The 18,048-nt window shown below is 41.3% G+C and overlaps 2 protein-coding genes across 2 annotated transcripts; both read right to left on the bottom strand.

Annotated features, from left to right (window-relative positions):
* Positions 1–6,059: 6,059 nt before the first annotated feature.
* LOC138900067 (uncharacterized) lies at positions 6,060–7,860 on the bottom strand. The gene is made up of 3 exons (XM_070186771.1): positions 7,426–7,860; positions 6,385–7,028; positions 6,060–6,330 (listed from the first exon to the last, which is right to left on the bottom strand). The coding sequence occupies exons 1-3, from the start codon at positions 7,858–7,860 to the stop codon at positions 6,060–6,062; spliced, it is 1,350 nt and encodes a 449-aa protein (XP_070042872.1).
* A 414-nt stretch (positions 7,861–8,274) lies between these two features.
* Positions 8,275–9,054, bottom strand: LOC138900066 (uncharacterized). The gene has a single exon (XM_070186770.1). It carries the CDS (start codon positions 9,052–9,054, stop codon positions 8,275–8,277), a length of 780 nt encoding a protein of 259 aa, XP_070042871.1.
* Positions 9,055–18,048: the final 8,994 nt, after the last annotated feature.

The raw sequence follows: 18,048 nt of genomic DNA, 5'->3' as shown, positions 1-18,048 counted from the left end.
CTTGTAGTTAATATGCAAAAGCTAATGTGCAAAGCTCACGTTTGTAGGAATTTGGTAAGAAATCATATCTGGTGGTAGGGTTGTTTGTATTAAAGTGTCTTATAACTAGCATTTTAGGTTGCCACCTAATCAAAAGGGAGTAAGAGTCATTTGTTTGGTTTAGTGGCCACGTGGGGGTGAGGATCTTTATCTTTTAATTTATTAATAAATTAGGTAATATCCCGCTATCCGATAATTAATCAATTACCCACATAATTAAGAAGTATCTCAAATTACTTATAATACCACTCACTTTCAACATACTTTATACACCTTACTATCATGGTCATGTGGTACCTTATATGACACTAGTCCATAAATACCAGATATTTTAGCTCGGGCCGTATTTATCCCAACATGACAAACTTCGACGAAAATTTATTTTCTTCGATTTGCTTACCCTCTCACCTTCACGAATTTACTCATTATATGTTTGAAATAGAATAAGGCTTATAATCTCAAAATAATCTCATTCCCAAACTTACGTTGATTAACTTACGACGAAACTTTAACGTACGAAAACATGGGGTGTAATATACAGGATGTTCCACTTTTATCCCAATTGATAAGCCATAATTATTAAATGCTTGGGATGAAAACTTAGCAGCATTATCAAGTCGAATAGACTTAATTGGATTATCGGAAAACTGTGCCCGTAATCGAATTATTTGTGCCATTAATTTTGCAAACGCCAGGTTGCGAGATGACAATAGGAACACATGAGACCATCTAGAAGATGCATCTATTAAGACCATGAAATATCTAAACGACCCACTAGGTGGGTGAATAGGTCCACAAATATCCCCTTGTTTACGTTCCAAAAACGCAGGGGACTCAATCCCAACCTTTGTTGGTGATGGTGTCATAATCAACTTGCCTTCATAACAAGAAGTGCAAGAAAATTCATTATTTATAAGAATCTTTAAATTCTTTAATGGATACCCATTTGAGTTCTCTATAATTCGTCTCATCATAATTGATCCAGGATGTCCCAATCGATTATGCCAAAGTACAAAAAGTATTGAAATTAGAAACCTTTTGGTTTACGATAGAATGTGCCTCAATTGCACTAATTCTTGTTCAATACAGGCCACAAGATATAGATGGGAACTTCTCAACAACCTTTTTCTGGCCAGAGACATTCTTGGTAACGATGAGATATTCAAGATTATTCTCATCTGTTGTCTCAATATGAAATTCATTTCGACGGATATCTTTAAAACTCAACAAGTTCCTCTTGGACTTGGAGGAGAACATTGCATTCTCTGTGATAAGTATTGTTCCCTTAGGCAGAGTTATATTAGCTCCTCCAGAGCCTTTAATTAGATTACTATTATCAGAAATTATAGTAACATCTGCCTTACACATACTTAAATGAGAGAAATATTTCTTCTCTTTGAATATTGTATGTATTGTACATGAATCAATTAAGCAAATATTTTTACAATTGAACTTTGATCCAAGTTTTCTTTGAAAGATATCCATTTGCTTAGTCTTCTCAAAGAGCTTCTTGAGATGGTAGAGTCTCGTGCTGATAACGTGTTATAAAATATAATTCAAAGTAACAATATGGAATAAGGAAAAACAAGCTAAGAGATATAGAGAGAAAGAGAGGAGAGATTCTTATTTCCTATCTATTACAAGGCCTTTATATAGGCATGAAAAGTGAAGAAAATATGTCATTGAATATGTCACTAAACATAGAAAATATGTCATTAAGCATTTGAGATGAAGATCATGGAGGAAGAGTAGACATCCACCATAATTTGATATTTCTTATAACAATTCCGCATATATCTCATTAGTTGTGACCTCAAGCTTCCTCTGCAGTGTACCTCTTGCATGATCAACCTAATTACATTTTCAGAGCCCTTTTTCCTCTGCTGAAACTCTCTACAGTTTCTTTCGTGTCATATGTGATAGATGATTCTAGCAAGTATCAGCCTATATACCTTAGTCTGTGAGCTCCTCCCATTTGCATGTGATATCGTCCATTCAATTTCATCTCCCCATTTGTTTTACAGTTCTATTGGTGCAGTTTTCTCCATATTTTTGTTGAATAATTATATTTAAAGAACATGTATTGGCGATCCTCCTCTACATCTTCACACAATGGGAAACTTGTACTACGTTGTATGTGCCATTTGCTTAGTTTGTCTTTGGTGTAAAATATTTTCTGGATAGCAAGATACGATATGAACAGTCATTTGGGCCTACCTTGATTATTGCATAAGAGTCTTCCAAGTTATCTTTAGGAGCTGTCCTCCTAGCTTGTTGTACATGCCTTTGATTGAGTAGATTTTTGCATTCAGGGCTTTCTCAGTTCTTATGTTAGCTTTAGTTAATTATTTTGAGGCATGTATACTCTTCTAAATCACCCATGAAACGTGTTTTACAATTATATTTTATACTTCTCTCCTTTTCATATAGTATATGTGTAGCAGTAATCCATAATCTGTCCTTTTTGTTTAAGATCCAAGATGTTTAAGTGTTGCTGCTTTATTCCAGGTGTACGTTAGTCTTACTCAATCCACCTACTGATTATGGCCAACACATTATTTCCCATGGTACCAAAGCTTTTCTTTTTCCTTCAGATTCTCTTGTCTAAATAGAAATCTCTTACATATTGACAAAATCTTTGGATTATCTTCTTTGGTAAGAGAAGATTTGTGACCAAAGGGATTTAGTAGAAATTAAAACACTTTTGATCAACTGGAGTCTTCCTGCATAGGATACAAATTTTACAGTTCAGTCAATGATCCTTCCAAACATGTTATCTAGTAGGGGTTGCCACTGCCCAAATGAAAGTCTCTTTGAGCCCAATGGTACGCCAAGATATCTGAATGGAAATGTTCCCACTATAAAAACAAGATCTTGAATAATTTCCTGTTGGATCCTTTCTGGTACCCCTCTAAAGTATATACAACCTTTGCACTGGTTCGCAATTAAGCATGAAGCCTTAGAGAACTGTTGGAAGAACTCATGTAGTAGTTGAACAGAACCTACACCAGCTCTATAAAAAAGCAACAAAATTATCAATAAAACTAAATTAAATTATGTTTAACTTCTCATACCTAGGATGATAGTTAAAACCTAGCTTGTCCTTTAAAGTTTTTAACAATCTAGTCAAGTACTCCATTGCTAAAACAAATAAATAAGGTAATAAGGTGTCACCCTGTCTGATCCCTCTCTTCGCTATTGTCACGACCCAATTCCGTACTAGGTCGAGACTGCACCTAATGCCGCCGTTAGGCAAGCTCACAAGCGAAACTACTATTTATTTAACCCTTTTTTAACATGTTTTTAATTACACCAAGTTTCATGCAACTGTGATAAGTCTTTTTAAACAAAATATCAACGTAATAAGTACATAGTATACGGTGATAGAAATGACAAGTACAGCAGTACATAGGTGCTTCAAATCCCCAAAACCCGGTGTCACAAGTACATGAGCAATCTAAGGAATATACAAAACTACTAAAACTACTTTCCGAGAGTAATAGACAAGATTAGTAAATAATATGGAAGGAGACTCCGGTGCTGCAGATCGTGACAAGGCAAGCAGGTCACCCCTAAGTCTCCGTAGATGATTGGCTACACACCTGTGTGACCACAAGTGGAACCTGTCTCAGTACCTGCACATAAGTGCAGATGTTTAGCGTGAGTACAAAGAACAACGCGTACCCAGTAAGTGTCTAGTCTAACCTTGAAGAAGTAGTGACGAAACTTACTAGGGGTCAATAATAATAATGAACCTGCATAAAGTAGACATGGTGAACATACAATAGGTATCAATGAGACAAATAAAAGCAACTAAAATAAATACAACACGAGTCCGTAACATATCACCAACATCTCATAACTGGCCATGAAGACCCTAACTCAATCATATCCAAACTGGAACCCGTTTCGATTATTAAGCACGAAGTTGCCGAGGCAAACGGCCCAATCCCATAAGAATAGTGCTACTCAGTACTGCCAAGGCGAATGGCCCGATCCCATAAGAATAGTATTACCATTATACTGCCGAGGCGAACGGCCCGATCCCGCAAGAGTGGTGTGTTAAAATACTGCCGAGGCGAGTGGCCCATTCCCATAAGAGTGGTGTTACCATACTGCCGAGGCGAACAACCCGATCCTATTAGAGTAGAGAAGTTTACCTCGCTCGTGAAGTACTTGCGACATGAGAGGACATGGAATTTTCATAGTTATTAAGTATTCCTCAATTTTCCAAAATAAGAAGGCTAAGTCGATAGTTGCAACTTTAAAATCCCTAGTCTTAGCTCTATTCAAGACAGTAAATATGCATGATAAATATAACAATATAATTAAAAGCATGATGTGGATCTAAGTATACCCAAACATATCATGGAATATAACTATGCACGGACTATCGTCATCTCGTGCGTACGTAGCTCTCCACACAAGTAATACACAATAAGGATACACCTAAGTGGATGAGTTCTCTCTTACAAGGTTAAGAAAGAGACTTACCTCGTTTCCAAGCTCACTTCCGGTCCACTAATCCGCTCTAAAAGCCCCAAGTCATTGCCGAACAATCCGAAACTAGTCAAATATTATATAATTTAATAAATATAAACTCAAAAGTTCATAATTTAGCTATTAGAATAATTACCCAACCCAAATTGAAAGTTTCTTAAAATTTGCACCTGGGCCCACATGCTCGGATTCTGAAAATTTGTGAAGTTAGATATTACCCATAGCCTCACGAACTCAAATAGATAATTTTTACTTAATTCCATAACCAATTTCGTGGTCAAATCCCATTTTTACCAAAACCCTATGTTCTTCACAAATCCCACAAGTTTTCATAATATTTCCATGTTTAATCTACCTAAAATCCGCATAACTAACTTGAAAATGGGTGGGAGTTACTTACTTTAGGATATTGATGAGAATCCCCCTCAAATGTGCTCTCAAAATCTCCTAAGACTAAATGAAAATTTGAGGAAAAAAGTCTAAGTCCAGCAAAAAAAGCCCTTACTGCCCCCAGCGGTTTCCGCTCCTATGGCCACTTGATCGCATCTGCGAAACTGCAGGTGAGGTCAAAAGGTCGCACCTGCGATCCCCCCACTGCCTCCAGCTTCCTCACTTCTTTGGACTTCTTCCGCTTTTGCGACCCACAGTCGACCAGCCCAAGTCCGCATTCGCGAAGCCTCGATCGTTTTTGCGGGCGCGCAAATGCGGAAATATCCTCGCACCTGTGACCCTCAACTCCAACTTCAAATTTGCTTCTGCGAACAGTGTGCCGCTTTTGCGAGTTCGTATCTGTGGCCCTTCCCATGTAGGTGCGATTGCACCAGATTAGGAGCACGAACAGTTTCCCCTATGCCCAAATCAAGCCCGATTCCAATTTGTTTAGCGTTCGGGGCCCCATCCAAATATGCTCACACATCTAATAACATAATACAGACTCGCTCGCATGATCAAAACACCAAAATAACATCTAGAATTATGAATCAGACGCCAAAACACATGAATTCAACATGAAACTCAAAAATTTCCAAAACACTTCCGCGTATCCAATTCCTATCAAATCAACTCAGAATGATGCCAAGTTTTGCGTGCAAGTCATTAATCACCATACATAACTATTCCTTGGCTCGAAACCCCAAATGCACCTCGATAACACTAAAGTCTACCCCTAACTAAACATTAAGAACTTGGAAAACCTTCAGTATGCCAACTTTCAATATTAAGCGTCGAAATGCTCCCGGGTCATCCGAAACCTAATCCAAACACATGCCAAGTCCAAAATCAGCATACAAACCTATTGGGACCATCAAATCACGGTTCCGAGGTCGTTTACTCAAAATGTTGACTCAAGTCAAACTTAACCATTATAGGTTACTATTAAGGAACTAAGTGTTCCGATTTCAACCCAAACCCTTCCAAACCCGAACTAACCATCTCCGCAAGTCATAAAACAGTAAAAGCACATACGGGAAGTATTAATTAGGGGAACGTGGACCTATAAAGGAAAACGACCGGTCGGGTCATTACATTCTCCACCTCTTAAACAAACGTTCGTCCTTGAACATGTCTAGAATCATACCTGGAGTGCTGAATAGGTGTGGATATCTGTTCCTCATGTCCTCTTTGGCCTCCCAAGTCGCTTTCTTGACTGGTTGACCCCTCCACTGGACCTTCACCGTTGCAATCTTCTTGGACCTCAACTGGCGAACCTGCTTATCAATAATAACAACTGGCTCTTCTTCATAACCCAAACTCTCATCTGGCTGTACCGTGCTATAATCTAGCACGTGCGACCTGTCGGTATGATACCTCCGGAGCATAGACACATGGAAGATTGAATGAACTCACGATAGGTTGGGAGGCAAAGCAAGCTCATAAGCAACCTCCCAAACTAGCTGCAACACCTCAAATGAGCCAATAAACCTTGGGCTCAACTTCCCATTCTTCCAGAACCTCATGATCTCCTTCATCGGCAAAACTTTCAAGAGAACCTTCTCGCCCACCATAAATGATAAACCACGCGCCTTCTGATCCGCGTAACTCTTCTGTCTGGGCTTTGCAGTGCGAAGTCGCTCTTGAGTCAACTTTACCTTTTCCAAGGCATCCCTCACCAAATCAGTACCATATAAATTAGCCTTGCCAGGCTCAAACCATCTGATGGGCGAATGACATCGCCGACCATATAAAGCCTCAAATGGAGCTATCTCGATGCTGGATTCATAACTGTTATTATAAGAAAACTCGGCCAAGGGCAATAATATATCCCACTGACCTCCGAAGTCAATGACACATGCTTTGAGAATATCCTTCAGAATCTGAATTGCCCGCTCTGACTGCTCGTCAGTCTGCTGATGAAAGGCTATGCTGAGCTCTACCCGGGTACCCAACTCGCTCTGAACTGCTCTCCATAAGTGCGAAATGAGCTGAGGTCCTCTATCTGAAACGATGGAAATAGGCATACCATGCAACCGAACAATCTCTTGAATGTAAATCTAGGCCAATCTCTATGAAGAATACGTAGTCACAACAAGAATAAAGTGTGCCGACTTGGTCAACCTGTCGACAATGAGCCAAACTACATCAAACTTCATCAAAGCCCGCGGCAACCTAACTACGAAGTCTATAGTAATGCGCTCCCATTTCCACTCAGGTATTAACCATAAGCTGAAGTAGGACACCTGGCCTCTGGTGCTCCTATTTAACCTGCCAGCTGCGATGATTGGTGTAAACCTCACAGGACACCCCATAAAGATAATGCCTCTAGATCTTGAGAGCATGAACTATCGTCGCGGCTAACTCCAAATTATGTACGGGGTAATTTTTCTCGTGAGGCTTTAGCTGAAATGAAGCATATGCAATGACTCACCCCTCCTGTATCAATACACAAACCAGGAAAACACATGAAGCGCCACAATACACATTATAACTCCCTGAACCGTAAGGCAACACTAACACCGGTGTTGTAGTCAAAGCTGTTTTGAGCTTATGAAAGCTTGCCTCGCAATCATCAGACCATTGGAATGGAGCACCCTTCTGGGTCAATCTAGTCAAAGGTGCTACAATAGATGAGAAGCCATCTATAAACCAGCAGTAATAACCTGCTAACCCCAGGAAACTTTTGATCTCAGTCATTGTGGTAGGACAAGGCCAACTTTGGACTGCCTCAATCTTCCTGGGATCTACCTTAATACCCTTGCATGATACAACATTCCCCAAGAATGCCACTGAATCTAACCAGAACTCGCACTTGGAGAATTTAGCATATAACGTTTGTTCCCGCAAGGACTGAAGCACAACTCTCAAATGCCGCTCGTGCTCCCCCATGCTACGCGAGTTGATGAATATGTTGTCAATGAAGACAATGACAAATGAATCAAGATATGACCTGAACACTCGGTTCATCAAAACTATAAACGCCGCCGGGGCATTAGTCAAGCCGAAGGACATCACATAAAACTTATAGTGACCATATCTAGTCCGGAAGGTCGTCTTCAAACATACGAAGAATGAATCTTCAGCTGATGATAACCAGATCTCAAGTCGATCTTAGAGAACACCCTGCAACTGGTCAAACATATCATCAAATGCGGCAACGGGTACCTGTTCTTAATGGTAACTTTGTTCAACTGGCAGTAATCAATGCACATCCGCATAGTCCCTTCCTTCTTCATTACGAACAACACTGGTGCACCCCAAGGTGACACACTTGGTATGATGAACCCCTTTGATAGCAACTCCTCAAGCCCATTCCTTCAACTCTTTCGAAGCCATGCAGTACGGTGGAATAGAGATAGGCTGGGTAACTGGAGCCAAATCAATACAGATATCGATATCACGATCTGGTGGCATGCCTGGTAGATCAGAAGGAAACACATCAGAGAACTCCTGCACCACGGGCACTGAATCAATCGTTGGAGTCGCTGCAGCAGTATCCCGAACATAAGCTAGATAAGCCAAACAACCCTTCTCTACCATGCGTCGAGCCTTCTGGAAAGAGATAACCCGACTAGATGTACTGACACATGAACCCTTCCTCTCCAATCTAGGCGACTTTGGTATCGCCAAGGTAAAAGTCTTTGCATGGCAATCAAGGACGGCATGATATGGAGACAACCAGTCCATGCCCAGGATGACCTCAAAGTAGGTCATATCATGCAATAGAAGATCCGCTCTACTCTCATAACCATAGAAATTCACGATACAAGACCGGTAAATCTGATCCACAACAACAGCAGTTCCCACTAGCATGGATACATATAAAGGAGTGCGCAAGGACTCGCGAGGAACACCCAGAAAATGAGTGATAAGAGATGAAACATATGCATACGTAGACCATGGATCAAATAGTACCGTAGCATCCTTACTGCAGATAAAAATTGCATCTGGTCTGGCTAGAAAGGCATCGAACCTAGCTGGAGCGTCACATGGCTGGTCTCCACCTCTAGGACAATCCCTACTCACCTGCCCTCCGCCTATGGATGGCCGGACGACTGGTGTAGCAGCTGGTATGGTAATCATAGGATGATAGCCCTGATGCTCAGCCTTGCTCCGAAGTCTAGGACAAAACCTCTTCAGGTGGGCAAGATCCCCGCACTCGAAACAACCCCTTGGAACGGTGGACTGGTGACCTAAAGTCTAACCATGATGGCCTGAATACCCACTAGAGGAACCCTGAATTGCTGTCAGGAGGTAAGTACTCAATGAATGGCACTGCAATAGGGTCTTGCTGGAGCACCCCGAGTAGGCGGTGGTGCTGACTGCACGGGCTTGTTGGGCTGACCCCTTATGAACTGACCTCTGCCCCTAGATGGGACGCAATTGAATCGTTCAAGCTATCGGGGCCGCTTGTCCCTCGGTGCAAACTCTCCACTACAGTTGCGAATATGCTCGATCCTCCGAGCTATATCCACAACCTGAAGAAAAGAAGTCCTCATCTTTGCCTCACGGTCCATAGGTACCTGAATCTGAGGGTGCAGACCTACAACGAACCTCTGCATCCTCTCTGCATCTGTGGGTAGTATAATGGCTCCATGACGAGACAAGTCAGTGAATCTTACCTCTTAGTCGGTGACAGACATGTGACCCTGACGGAGTCGGTCAAATTGACCCCGAAGCTCCTCTCTCTCAGAAGGTGGTATATACTTCTCCAAGAATAGATGTGTAAACTGATCCCAAGTCAAGGGAGGTGAACCTACTGGCCTGCTAAGAAGATAGGCATCCCACAATCTACGGGCCTTGCCCTCAAACTGAAAAGTGGTGAAGTCCACTCCGTTGGACTCGAATATCTTTATGTTTCGGAGCCTATCCTTGTACCGGTCAATTAAATCTTGGGGGTACTCTGAACAGTCACCCCCTAAGGTAGGGGGGAGAAACCTAGTCCATATATCCAGCCGCTTCTACTGATAATCAGCCGCGACTGGTACAGCCTTGGGCATAGCCGCTGCAACAGGCTGGGCTCAGCCCACAGGTAGTGTACCTAGGGTCTAATAAACAGCAGCGACATGCCCTGGAGCCTGGGCGGTAGGGGTCTGTGCTCCCATTCCCGCCTGAGATATGGCAGAGTCCACTGGAAATAACCTGTGTCATAGGGTCCATAAATCACAGCATACGGGCCATGACCTCCTAGAATCCGGACACAGTCATGAAATATGCTGGGGCTGGAATAGCTACAGGCGCCTCATCCTGTTCCTCAACAACAAGATCCTCCACTAGATCCACATGTGGCATAAAAGGAGAAACCCTTGGGCTCCCTCGTCCTCTGACGGGAGTTGGAGCCCTCCATCGACCTCTGCCTCGACCTCTAGCAAGGGGGAGAACAACCCCTCGACCGCTTGTTACATCCGCCACACACGTTCTCACCATCTATGAGAGATTAATAGAAAGACAATTAGTATAATATCAACTGCATGATAGTAGATGAAGAAAGAGAAGTTTCTTAACACCCTACAGCCTCTCGAAGATAAGAACGGACGTCTCCGCACCGATCCACAAGACCCTACTAGGTCTGCTCATGATTTGTGAGACCTTTGTGAACCTAAAGCTCTGATGCCAAGCTGTCATGACCTAATTCCGTACTAGGTCGAGTTTTCACCTAACACTGCCGTTTGGCAAGCCCACAAGCGAAACTACTATTTATTTAACCCTTTTTAACATGTTTTTAATTACACCAAATTTCATGCAACTGTGATATGTATTTTTAAACAAAATATCAACATAATAAGTAGATAGTCTACGATGATAGAAATGACAAGTACAACAGTACATAGGTGCTACGAATCCCCAATATTCGGCGTCATAAGTACATGAGAAATCTAGGGAATATACAAAACTACTAAAATTACTGTCTGAGAGTAATAGATAGGAATAGTAAAATAAGATGGAAGGAGACTCCGGTGCTGCGGATCGTGGCAAGTCAGGCAGCTCACCCCTAAGTCTCCATAGACGATCGGCTACACGCCCACGTGACCACTGGTGGAACTTGTTTCAGTACTTGTACATCCGTGCAAAATTGTAGCATGAGTACATAGAACAACGCGTATCCAGTAAGTATCTAGTCTAACCTCGAAGAAGTAGTGACGAGGGGTCGATTTGACACTTACTAGAGATCAATAATAATAATGAAAGTGCATAAAGTAGACATGGTGAACATACAATAGGTATCAATGAGACAAATAAAAGCAACTACAATTAAATACAATAGGAGTCCGTAAGACATCACTAACATCTCATAACTGGCCGTGAAGACCCTAACTCAATCATATCCAAACTGGAACCCATTTCAATTATTAAGCACGAAGTTGACCAGCCCAACGACCCGATCCCATAAGAATAGTGGTACTCAGTACTGCCGAGGCGAACGACCCGATCCCATAAGAATATTGTTACCATCATACTGCTGAGGCGAATGACTTGATCCCATAAGAGTGGTGATACTATACTGCCGAGGCGAACAACCCGATCCCATAAGAGTGGTGTTACTATACTGCCGAGGCGAAAGACTCGATCCCTTAAGAGTGGTGTTACCATACTGCCTAGGCGAATGACTCGATCCCATTAAAGTAGAGAAGTTTACCTTACTCGCGGAAGTAATTGTGGCGCGAGAGGACATGGATTTTCATAGTTATTAAGTATTCCTCAATTTTACAAAATAAGAAGGCTAAGTCGATAATTGCAACTTTAAAACCCTAGTCTCAGCTCATTCAAGACAGTTAATACGCATGATAAATACAACAGTACAATTAAAAGCATGATGTGGATCTAAGTCTACCCGGACATAACATGGAATATAGCTATGCATAGACTCTCGTCACCTCGTGCGTACGTAGCTCCTCACACAAGTAATACACAACAAGGATACACCTAAGGGGATGAGTTACCTCTTACAAGGTTAGGCAAGCTCACTTCCGGTCCACTAATCCGCTCTAAATGCCGCAAGTCGATGCCGAACAATCCGAAACTAGTTAAATAATATATAATTTAATAAATATATACTCAAAAGTTCATAATTTAGTTTTTAGAGTAATTACCCAACCTACGTGCCCGAATTCTGAAATGTTTCGAAGATTAATATTACCCATAGCCTCACGAACTGAAATATATATTTTTTACTTAATTGCTAAACCAATTTCGGGGTAAAATTCAATTTTTACCAAAACCCTAGGTTCTTCACAAATCCCACAAGTTTTCACAATCTTTCCATGTTTAATCTACCTAAAATCCGCATAATTAACTTGAAAATGGGTGGGGAGTTACTTACCTGTAGCTGGTACCATAAGAAAGGCTTCTTGGCCTTTACCTTAGTATCATACTGCCTCGACTCCATCTTTTGATCATTGAAGTACTCTGTGAGGAAGTTCGGGTAGGGGTAGGATCTCTCATCCTTCTGGACAGCCAAAGTGATGTTGGTTAACATTATAGCACCCACATTGATTGGGTACCCAGCCATAACTGAAGCCACTAGGACTGCTCAGGGAAGTGGGTGGTTGTTCTCATTCAATCACGGGTCAATGCGGCTACACACTAAAGTCTGCCACCCTTTAGCTTCAAAGTTTAGGGTGGCCCGGACTATAGGAACCACAACTGTGAGCCACGGAGGTGTTGATCCTCGCATAGCCAATATTTTAGCTAGCCACGGCCGAGCTGCATCACCCATAGCTAGCTTTTCCAAGTATTGGACTGCCTCCACTTCTTCAAATCCCATATAAGTGTTCAAAGCACAGGAGTCGAATTGAATTTATAGATTTCGCACTTTTGTCACCTTGATACCCTTCTTAATGTAAGCCACATTGGCATAAAATTCTTTAACCAGGTGCTCATTTGCATTGAGGAAATTTTGGGTGATCCATTTTCATCTTTTTTTCTCCTGGAACTGTTTGAGGACATTTGGGTTTTGCTTGTCCAAATCCTTCATCAAGAATTGCCGCTCAAGAGTGAGCGATCTCTGGAGCCACCACTCTCTAAATCTGTTAAAGGCATTCAATTGAGTGTCTCCCCCTCTATCGTCATCCGAGACGTCATCATCATCAACATTGATTGGTGTAGCCGGGGCATGTGAGGATGAGGGCTCAGAATCACGGCTACCCTCTTCCGAACCTTTAGGAGAACTAGCAGCAGAAGATGATTCATCAACCAAGTGGAATCTACCCGGGACTTGTTGAGATTGGGTGTTAGGTGGGGCTTGCTCAGAATTTCCCTTAGAAACTTCCCTAGACGGGAGATACTTACTGGTGTCTGATGATTCAGGGACTCTATTGGCCATAGCCTTCTTGCTTAACACTCTCTGGATGGCTAGTGGTAGGTTACTCTTGCTTCGGCCTCGGTAGGGTTCTACCCTCCCTTTTGATGTATCTCCTCCACCATGTGATCTAACCATTGTCTGCAATTCATAACAATAAGAATCAGTTAGAGTTCAGGTACATAGGACACACATATATGCATGATAGTTGCAGGCCAGTTGTGTAAAAAAACCAAAAGAGGCAGTGCGGACCGCACAAAAGTGAGTGCGGCCGCAGAATGCCAAGTGCGGACCACACAAAAGTGAGTGCGGCCGCATACTGCCAAGTGCGGCCTGCACAAAAGTGAATGCGGCCGCACAATCAAAAGTTTGGACCGCACAATTTTGAGTGCGGCCGCATAACCCCAAGTTCAGATTACCGGGTCTCTGCTCATTTAATAGTACGGATCGCAGAATTTTGACTGCGGACCGTATAATTTCACTGCGGACCACATATTTTTGAGTGTGGTCTGCAAAATGCAAGCATACATATACCCTAACTTAGAGACTGCAGACGACACGAAAGTGTGTGCGGTCGCATAATTTGGATTAACACGGGATTGCTTTACGATTCATACAAGTTTTCCAAGAATTAGACATGGCCCTAACAATTAAGCATGATTAGCTATTTACCCAGGCCCCAATTAACAATTATGAAGCTACCCACATGAGTTTGAGCAAAGATCACAAACTATTGACATTTTTAGGCATGAAATTAACCCTAGACAAAAGAACAAAACTAAGAGAAGATAAAAAATCTTAAGATGAAATGAACATACCAGTGATGGAGGATGCAGGTGAGAATCTAAGAGATGAAATGCTTGAAGTTTGATATTTAGTGGGGGTTGCATTGTGTTTGCTTAGGGTTTGAAGGTTCAGAGAATATAAAGTGTAAAAGGTTGAGAAAAGCCCTATTTATAATTTGACCCGTCTGGTCCAGAACTTACCTGAGTGCGACTGTACAATTTTTAGTGAGGTCCACACTCATTACCTGTTCCTTCGAAGACGTTCTGTGGACCGCACAAAAGTGAGTGCAGCCGCAGAATTTGTGCAGACCGCACAATTTTGTGTGCGGCCGCACATTGTTAAGGATTTTTGAAAGGCCAAACTTGAGAGAGCATGCAATTTTGATCTTCCAGTTGTGCGACCGCACTTAGAATTGTGCGGCTACAAAGTGATTGTTCGGTCCGAATAATTTTGGTACGGTCCTTATAGTGCTATGTCTCTCTTATTAGTGATAAATAGTGCTGCAAAAATTGATGTCTCCCAAACTCACACCACAAATATATGTAGTGAGGCGGTCGAAGCAATAATAAATCCCAACGCAAGATAGGGTCGAATCCTCATGAGTTAGAATTGGGATTAGGTATATATTTAGTGTAATTGTGCAATATGCCTTAGATTACACTTCCACATTCTTTTTTGTTGTTTCTACTTCTACTTTAAAATATCGATTGCAATTATAAAACTAGGAGACAATATTTTTGGTTTTAGTTGTTTTCTAAATGATAAAAGTTCTAGGGTCGTGACTTCCACCTAGGTGATTACCTAATGGGTTGTAAACTGTAGGGCAAGTTTGATTGGTCGGGGTTGTAATATAGCAATCACACGTAATTACCATTCTACACCTCTCGGTAGTTTGAATGATTTTGCCCAATTTCGCTTTCTCAAGTCCAAATGGGTATTGCATAAAACAAGTGAAAAATGCAAGTCCGGTCTTACTATCTCTAGATTGAACCTCATTGGGGCTATCAATTTCTTGAGTTAACCCCAATTGCTTGTTAGCCAAGTTTTCCTCGACTTAGTTTCTCTTTCTTAAGTAGAGACTAAGTCAATTAGGCATGAATCAATGTTTGCAACCATTAATCCTTATATTCAAGCAAGAACTAGACTAAATATCACTAACCCAATCACAAACAAGTCCTAAATCAAACACCCACTAAGTAGCCACACTAGGGTTGGGCCACAGCCCTAGCTAAAGATTTAGCTACTCATGAAAAATGAAGAAATACAAGAAAAAATTAAAATAGAATGCATAATAATTGATTAGGGAAAGAAAATATAATGTTTAGAAGCTAATCTAGTACAATATTACTCAAAACAGTAAAGAAAAATGGCTCGGGTGCTTTCCCAAAACAAAACTTACCCTAAAAATGATAAAAAAATTTATTTATACTATGCTGAAAATATCTGACAAAAATGTCACTGCGAAGGTTGTGCGGCCGCATAATTATGTGTGTGGTCCGCACAACGAGACTTGGATTGATAGGTTCTAGTTCTGCGGCCGCACAATTCTAGATTGCGGTCGCACTCCTTCAACTACTGTGGACCGCACATTTGTGAGTGCGACCGCACTCTTGCTTGGTTCTGGCTGAGTGAGACTTCTGGGACCGCATAAAAATGAATGCAGTCACGCTCTTGATTATGCGGCCGCACGAACATAGTGCGGTCCGCATTTCTTCTTGAACTTGAAATCCCATCTCTCTGATCTTTGTCTTCTGCGGGCATTTAACATTTTGCGGCCGCACAATTATGGTGCGGTCCGCACTCCTTCAGCTTGCCCAAAACAAACTCTCTGAATCTTCCCTTCTGCAGCCGCACAATATTTGTGCGGTCCGCATACTCTGAAGAAGAACTGACATGGCTCTTCCTTTGTTTTGCGGCCGCACACAATATTGTACTGTCCGTACTATGGGCCTCTCGCCTTGTTTTGGTCCTTGCCAATTTTTACTCCTTTATGAGTTGATTTTTACTCCTTTGGCTCGTTTCCCAATGTTCCTGTACAAAAGTACATTTCATTAGTTTTCGGGAATACCTTTAAGCATTTTTGAGCTAAAACGTAAGTAAAAGAGAGCAAATAAGCGGTCAAAATCCCTACTTATCAACTCCCCCAAACTTAAGCTCTTGCTTTTCCTCAAGCAATTAAGGCAATTCCCACCTCCACTAGAAAAAGGGATATTTCTGCTGGCCTAAGGTAAATCAATCAAACATCAATTGCAACTAACAATTACCCATAACACATATGAATTATCAACAACGCAATGATTTGACTCTTTGAGTACCATAGTTCTAATACGACACTAGAGCATCAAGAGTTGACTCTATTCATCAAGGACACTCGCTCTTTCACGTAGGTCATTTTGGATCCCAAAATCCTCCTCCTCTACTCTCCATTAGCAAATCTCACTTTTGAATGTCACACCCGAATCAAGGATTGCGAAAAGTGCGCTCATCTCTCTCAAAAGAATGTCACCAGTCCGGCTCTACGTACCATAAGCTTGCCCCTCATGTAAATCACCACTAATGTAAGCTCACTCAACCTAAAATCATTTAGCGATTTTACGTGATGTAATGAAGGCTTTTGGACCAAGGTAGGACTTGTTGGAATATAATGGTTTCATCTTTCCTCAATCACTCCATTTTCTCTTTTCGGCTCATACTGTTTCGACTCTTTGAGTCATTTTCTTTTTCCTCAGGGGAACTAGAGAGACGTAATGTCACTCTTAATTGATCATGACATTCATGCCTATCATCATTGTTTTCTTTGAATCCCTTCAAATTTCTACCTTATTCTTTCTTTTCTTTGTACCTTTTATCACTTCCAAACTCCTCGTATCTCCCCCAAACTTATATTTTTACCACGTTTTTCTCAAGAATGCTAAGGAAAGATCGGGTGCCAAGACAGGGTCATTACAAAATGGATAAAGGCTTGTAACATGGTTATTAAAAGAAAAAGGGCTTAGGCTCAAATGGGTTGACTAGGGATATCACATTGGTAGGCTATGGAAGATTTCAAATTTCAAATTGGACCAATGAGAGCATACAATCATTTCTCAAGCCACGCTTCACTAAGAATTTTGCCTAGAAACATTCGGGGCAAGTTCTAAACTATTAGCACGGGAACTTGGACTTACAATTCAATATCTCACATTTCACGCTACTGGATTGCTATGGAGAACAGAGTCGAGGGCCCACAATAACCCTAGTTGAGCTTGAGAATCACAAATGGCTCGACTAAACCACTCGATGACTGCTTAAGTCAACACAAGAGTCAAAAACACACAACTAGAGCTAATTTCTACCAACAACTTGTTTTAACCATAAGGTTGTGGGTAAATGTGTTGTTACCAAGTGAAGCATGTTTGCCTAAGCATAAAATAAAATGGACTCAAACCCTTAAGAAGGTTGTCACGCCATCTATCGTTGGGAAGAGCCACCCGGTTCACATAAAATCCACCTTGAAAAGAACCGTGGCATTAAGAAAACCAAAGGTTTATTGTTCACTAAAACGTAAGAAGTTAAACTAAAACAAAAAAGAAGTTACTAAAATAAATAAGAAGTTATACTACTAAGAAAGATAAACTAAAGCAGCTAAACTACAGAAAGTACGGCAAACGAATATACAAACCAAGGGGAAAATTAATATAAACATCAAGGGAAAGGGAAGAATATATACATAACCAAATAGAAAATACAGATAAACGAAAAATAGTATAAGAGTTATTACAGACCAAATGTCAATGTCAAATTAATCAAAATAGACCACCTCCCCGAAAAAAAATGAGCATTGTCCCCAATGCTTATCAAAAAAAAGAACAAGAAGGGGTAGAGAGTTAAGAGAACTCCCTATGTGGTCTCAGTCTGCATGGAATCCTCAGCACCCTCGGTCTCTTCTAGCTGTATCTCATCATCACATGGCTTAGGGACAAAAGGGTTGCTAAGCATCTGGATCATCTTCT

Source organism: Nicotiana tomentosiformis, chromosome 10 (assembly GCF_000390325.3).
Source record: "Nicotiana tomentosiformis chromosome 10, ASM39032v3, whole genome shotgun sequence".
In the NCBI taxonomy this organism is placed as follows: domain Eukaryota; kingdom Viridiplantae; phylum Streptophyta; class Magnoliopsida; order Solanales; family Solanaceae; genus Nicotiana; species Nicotiana tomentosiformis.
Note: the sequence above shows the minus strand (reverse complement) of the source record. Positions and strands in the feature narration are given on the sequence as shown.

Bases quoted from the DNA above. Each gene is read 5' to 3' on its own strand.
- LOC138900067 (XM_070186771.1), bottom strand. From the start codon at position 7,860: ATGGGGGAGCACGAGCGGCATTTGAGAGTTGTGCTTCAGTCCTTGCGG. The intron at 7,029-7,425 runs GTTTGTGTATTG...AGATTGGCCTAG, and splicing joins GCGCTTCATGTGTTTTCCTG to ATTTACATTCAAGAGATTGT. The intron at 6,331-6,384 runs GTGAGTTCATTC...TCATACCGACAG, and splicing joins GCTTTGCCTCCCAACCTATC to GTCGCACGTGCTAGATTATA.
- LOC138900066 (XM_070186770.1), bottom strand. From the start codon at position 9,054: ATGATTACCATACCAGCTGCTACACCAGTCGTCCGGCCATCCATAGGC.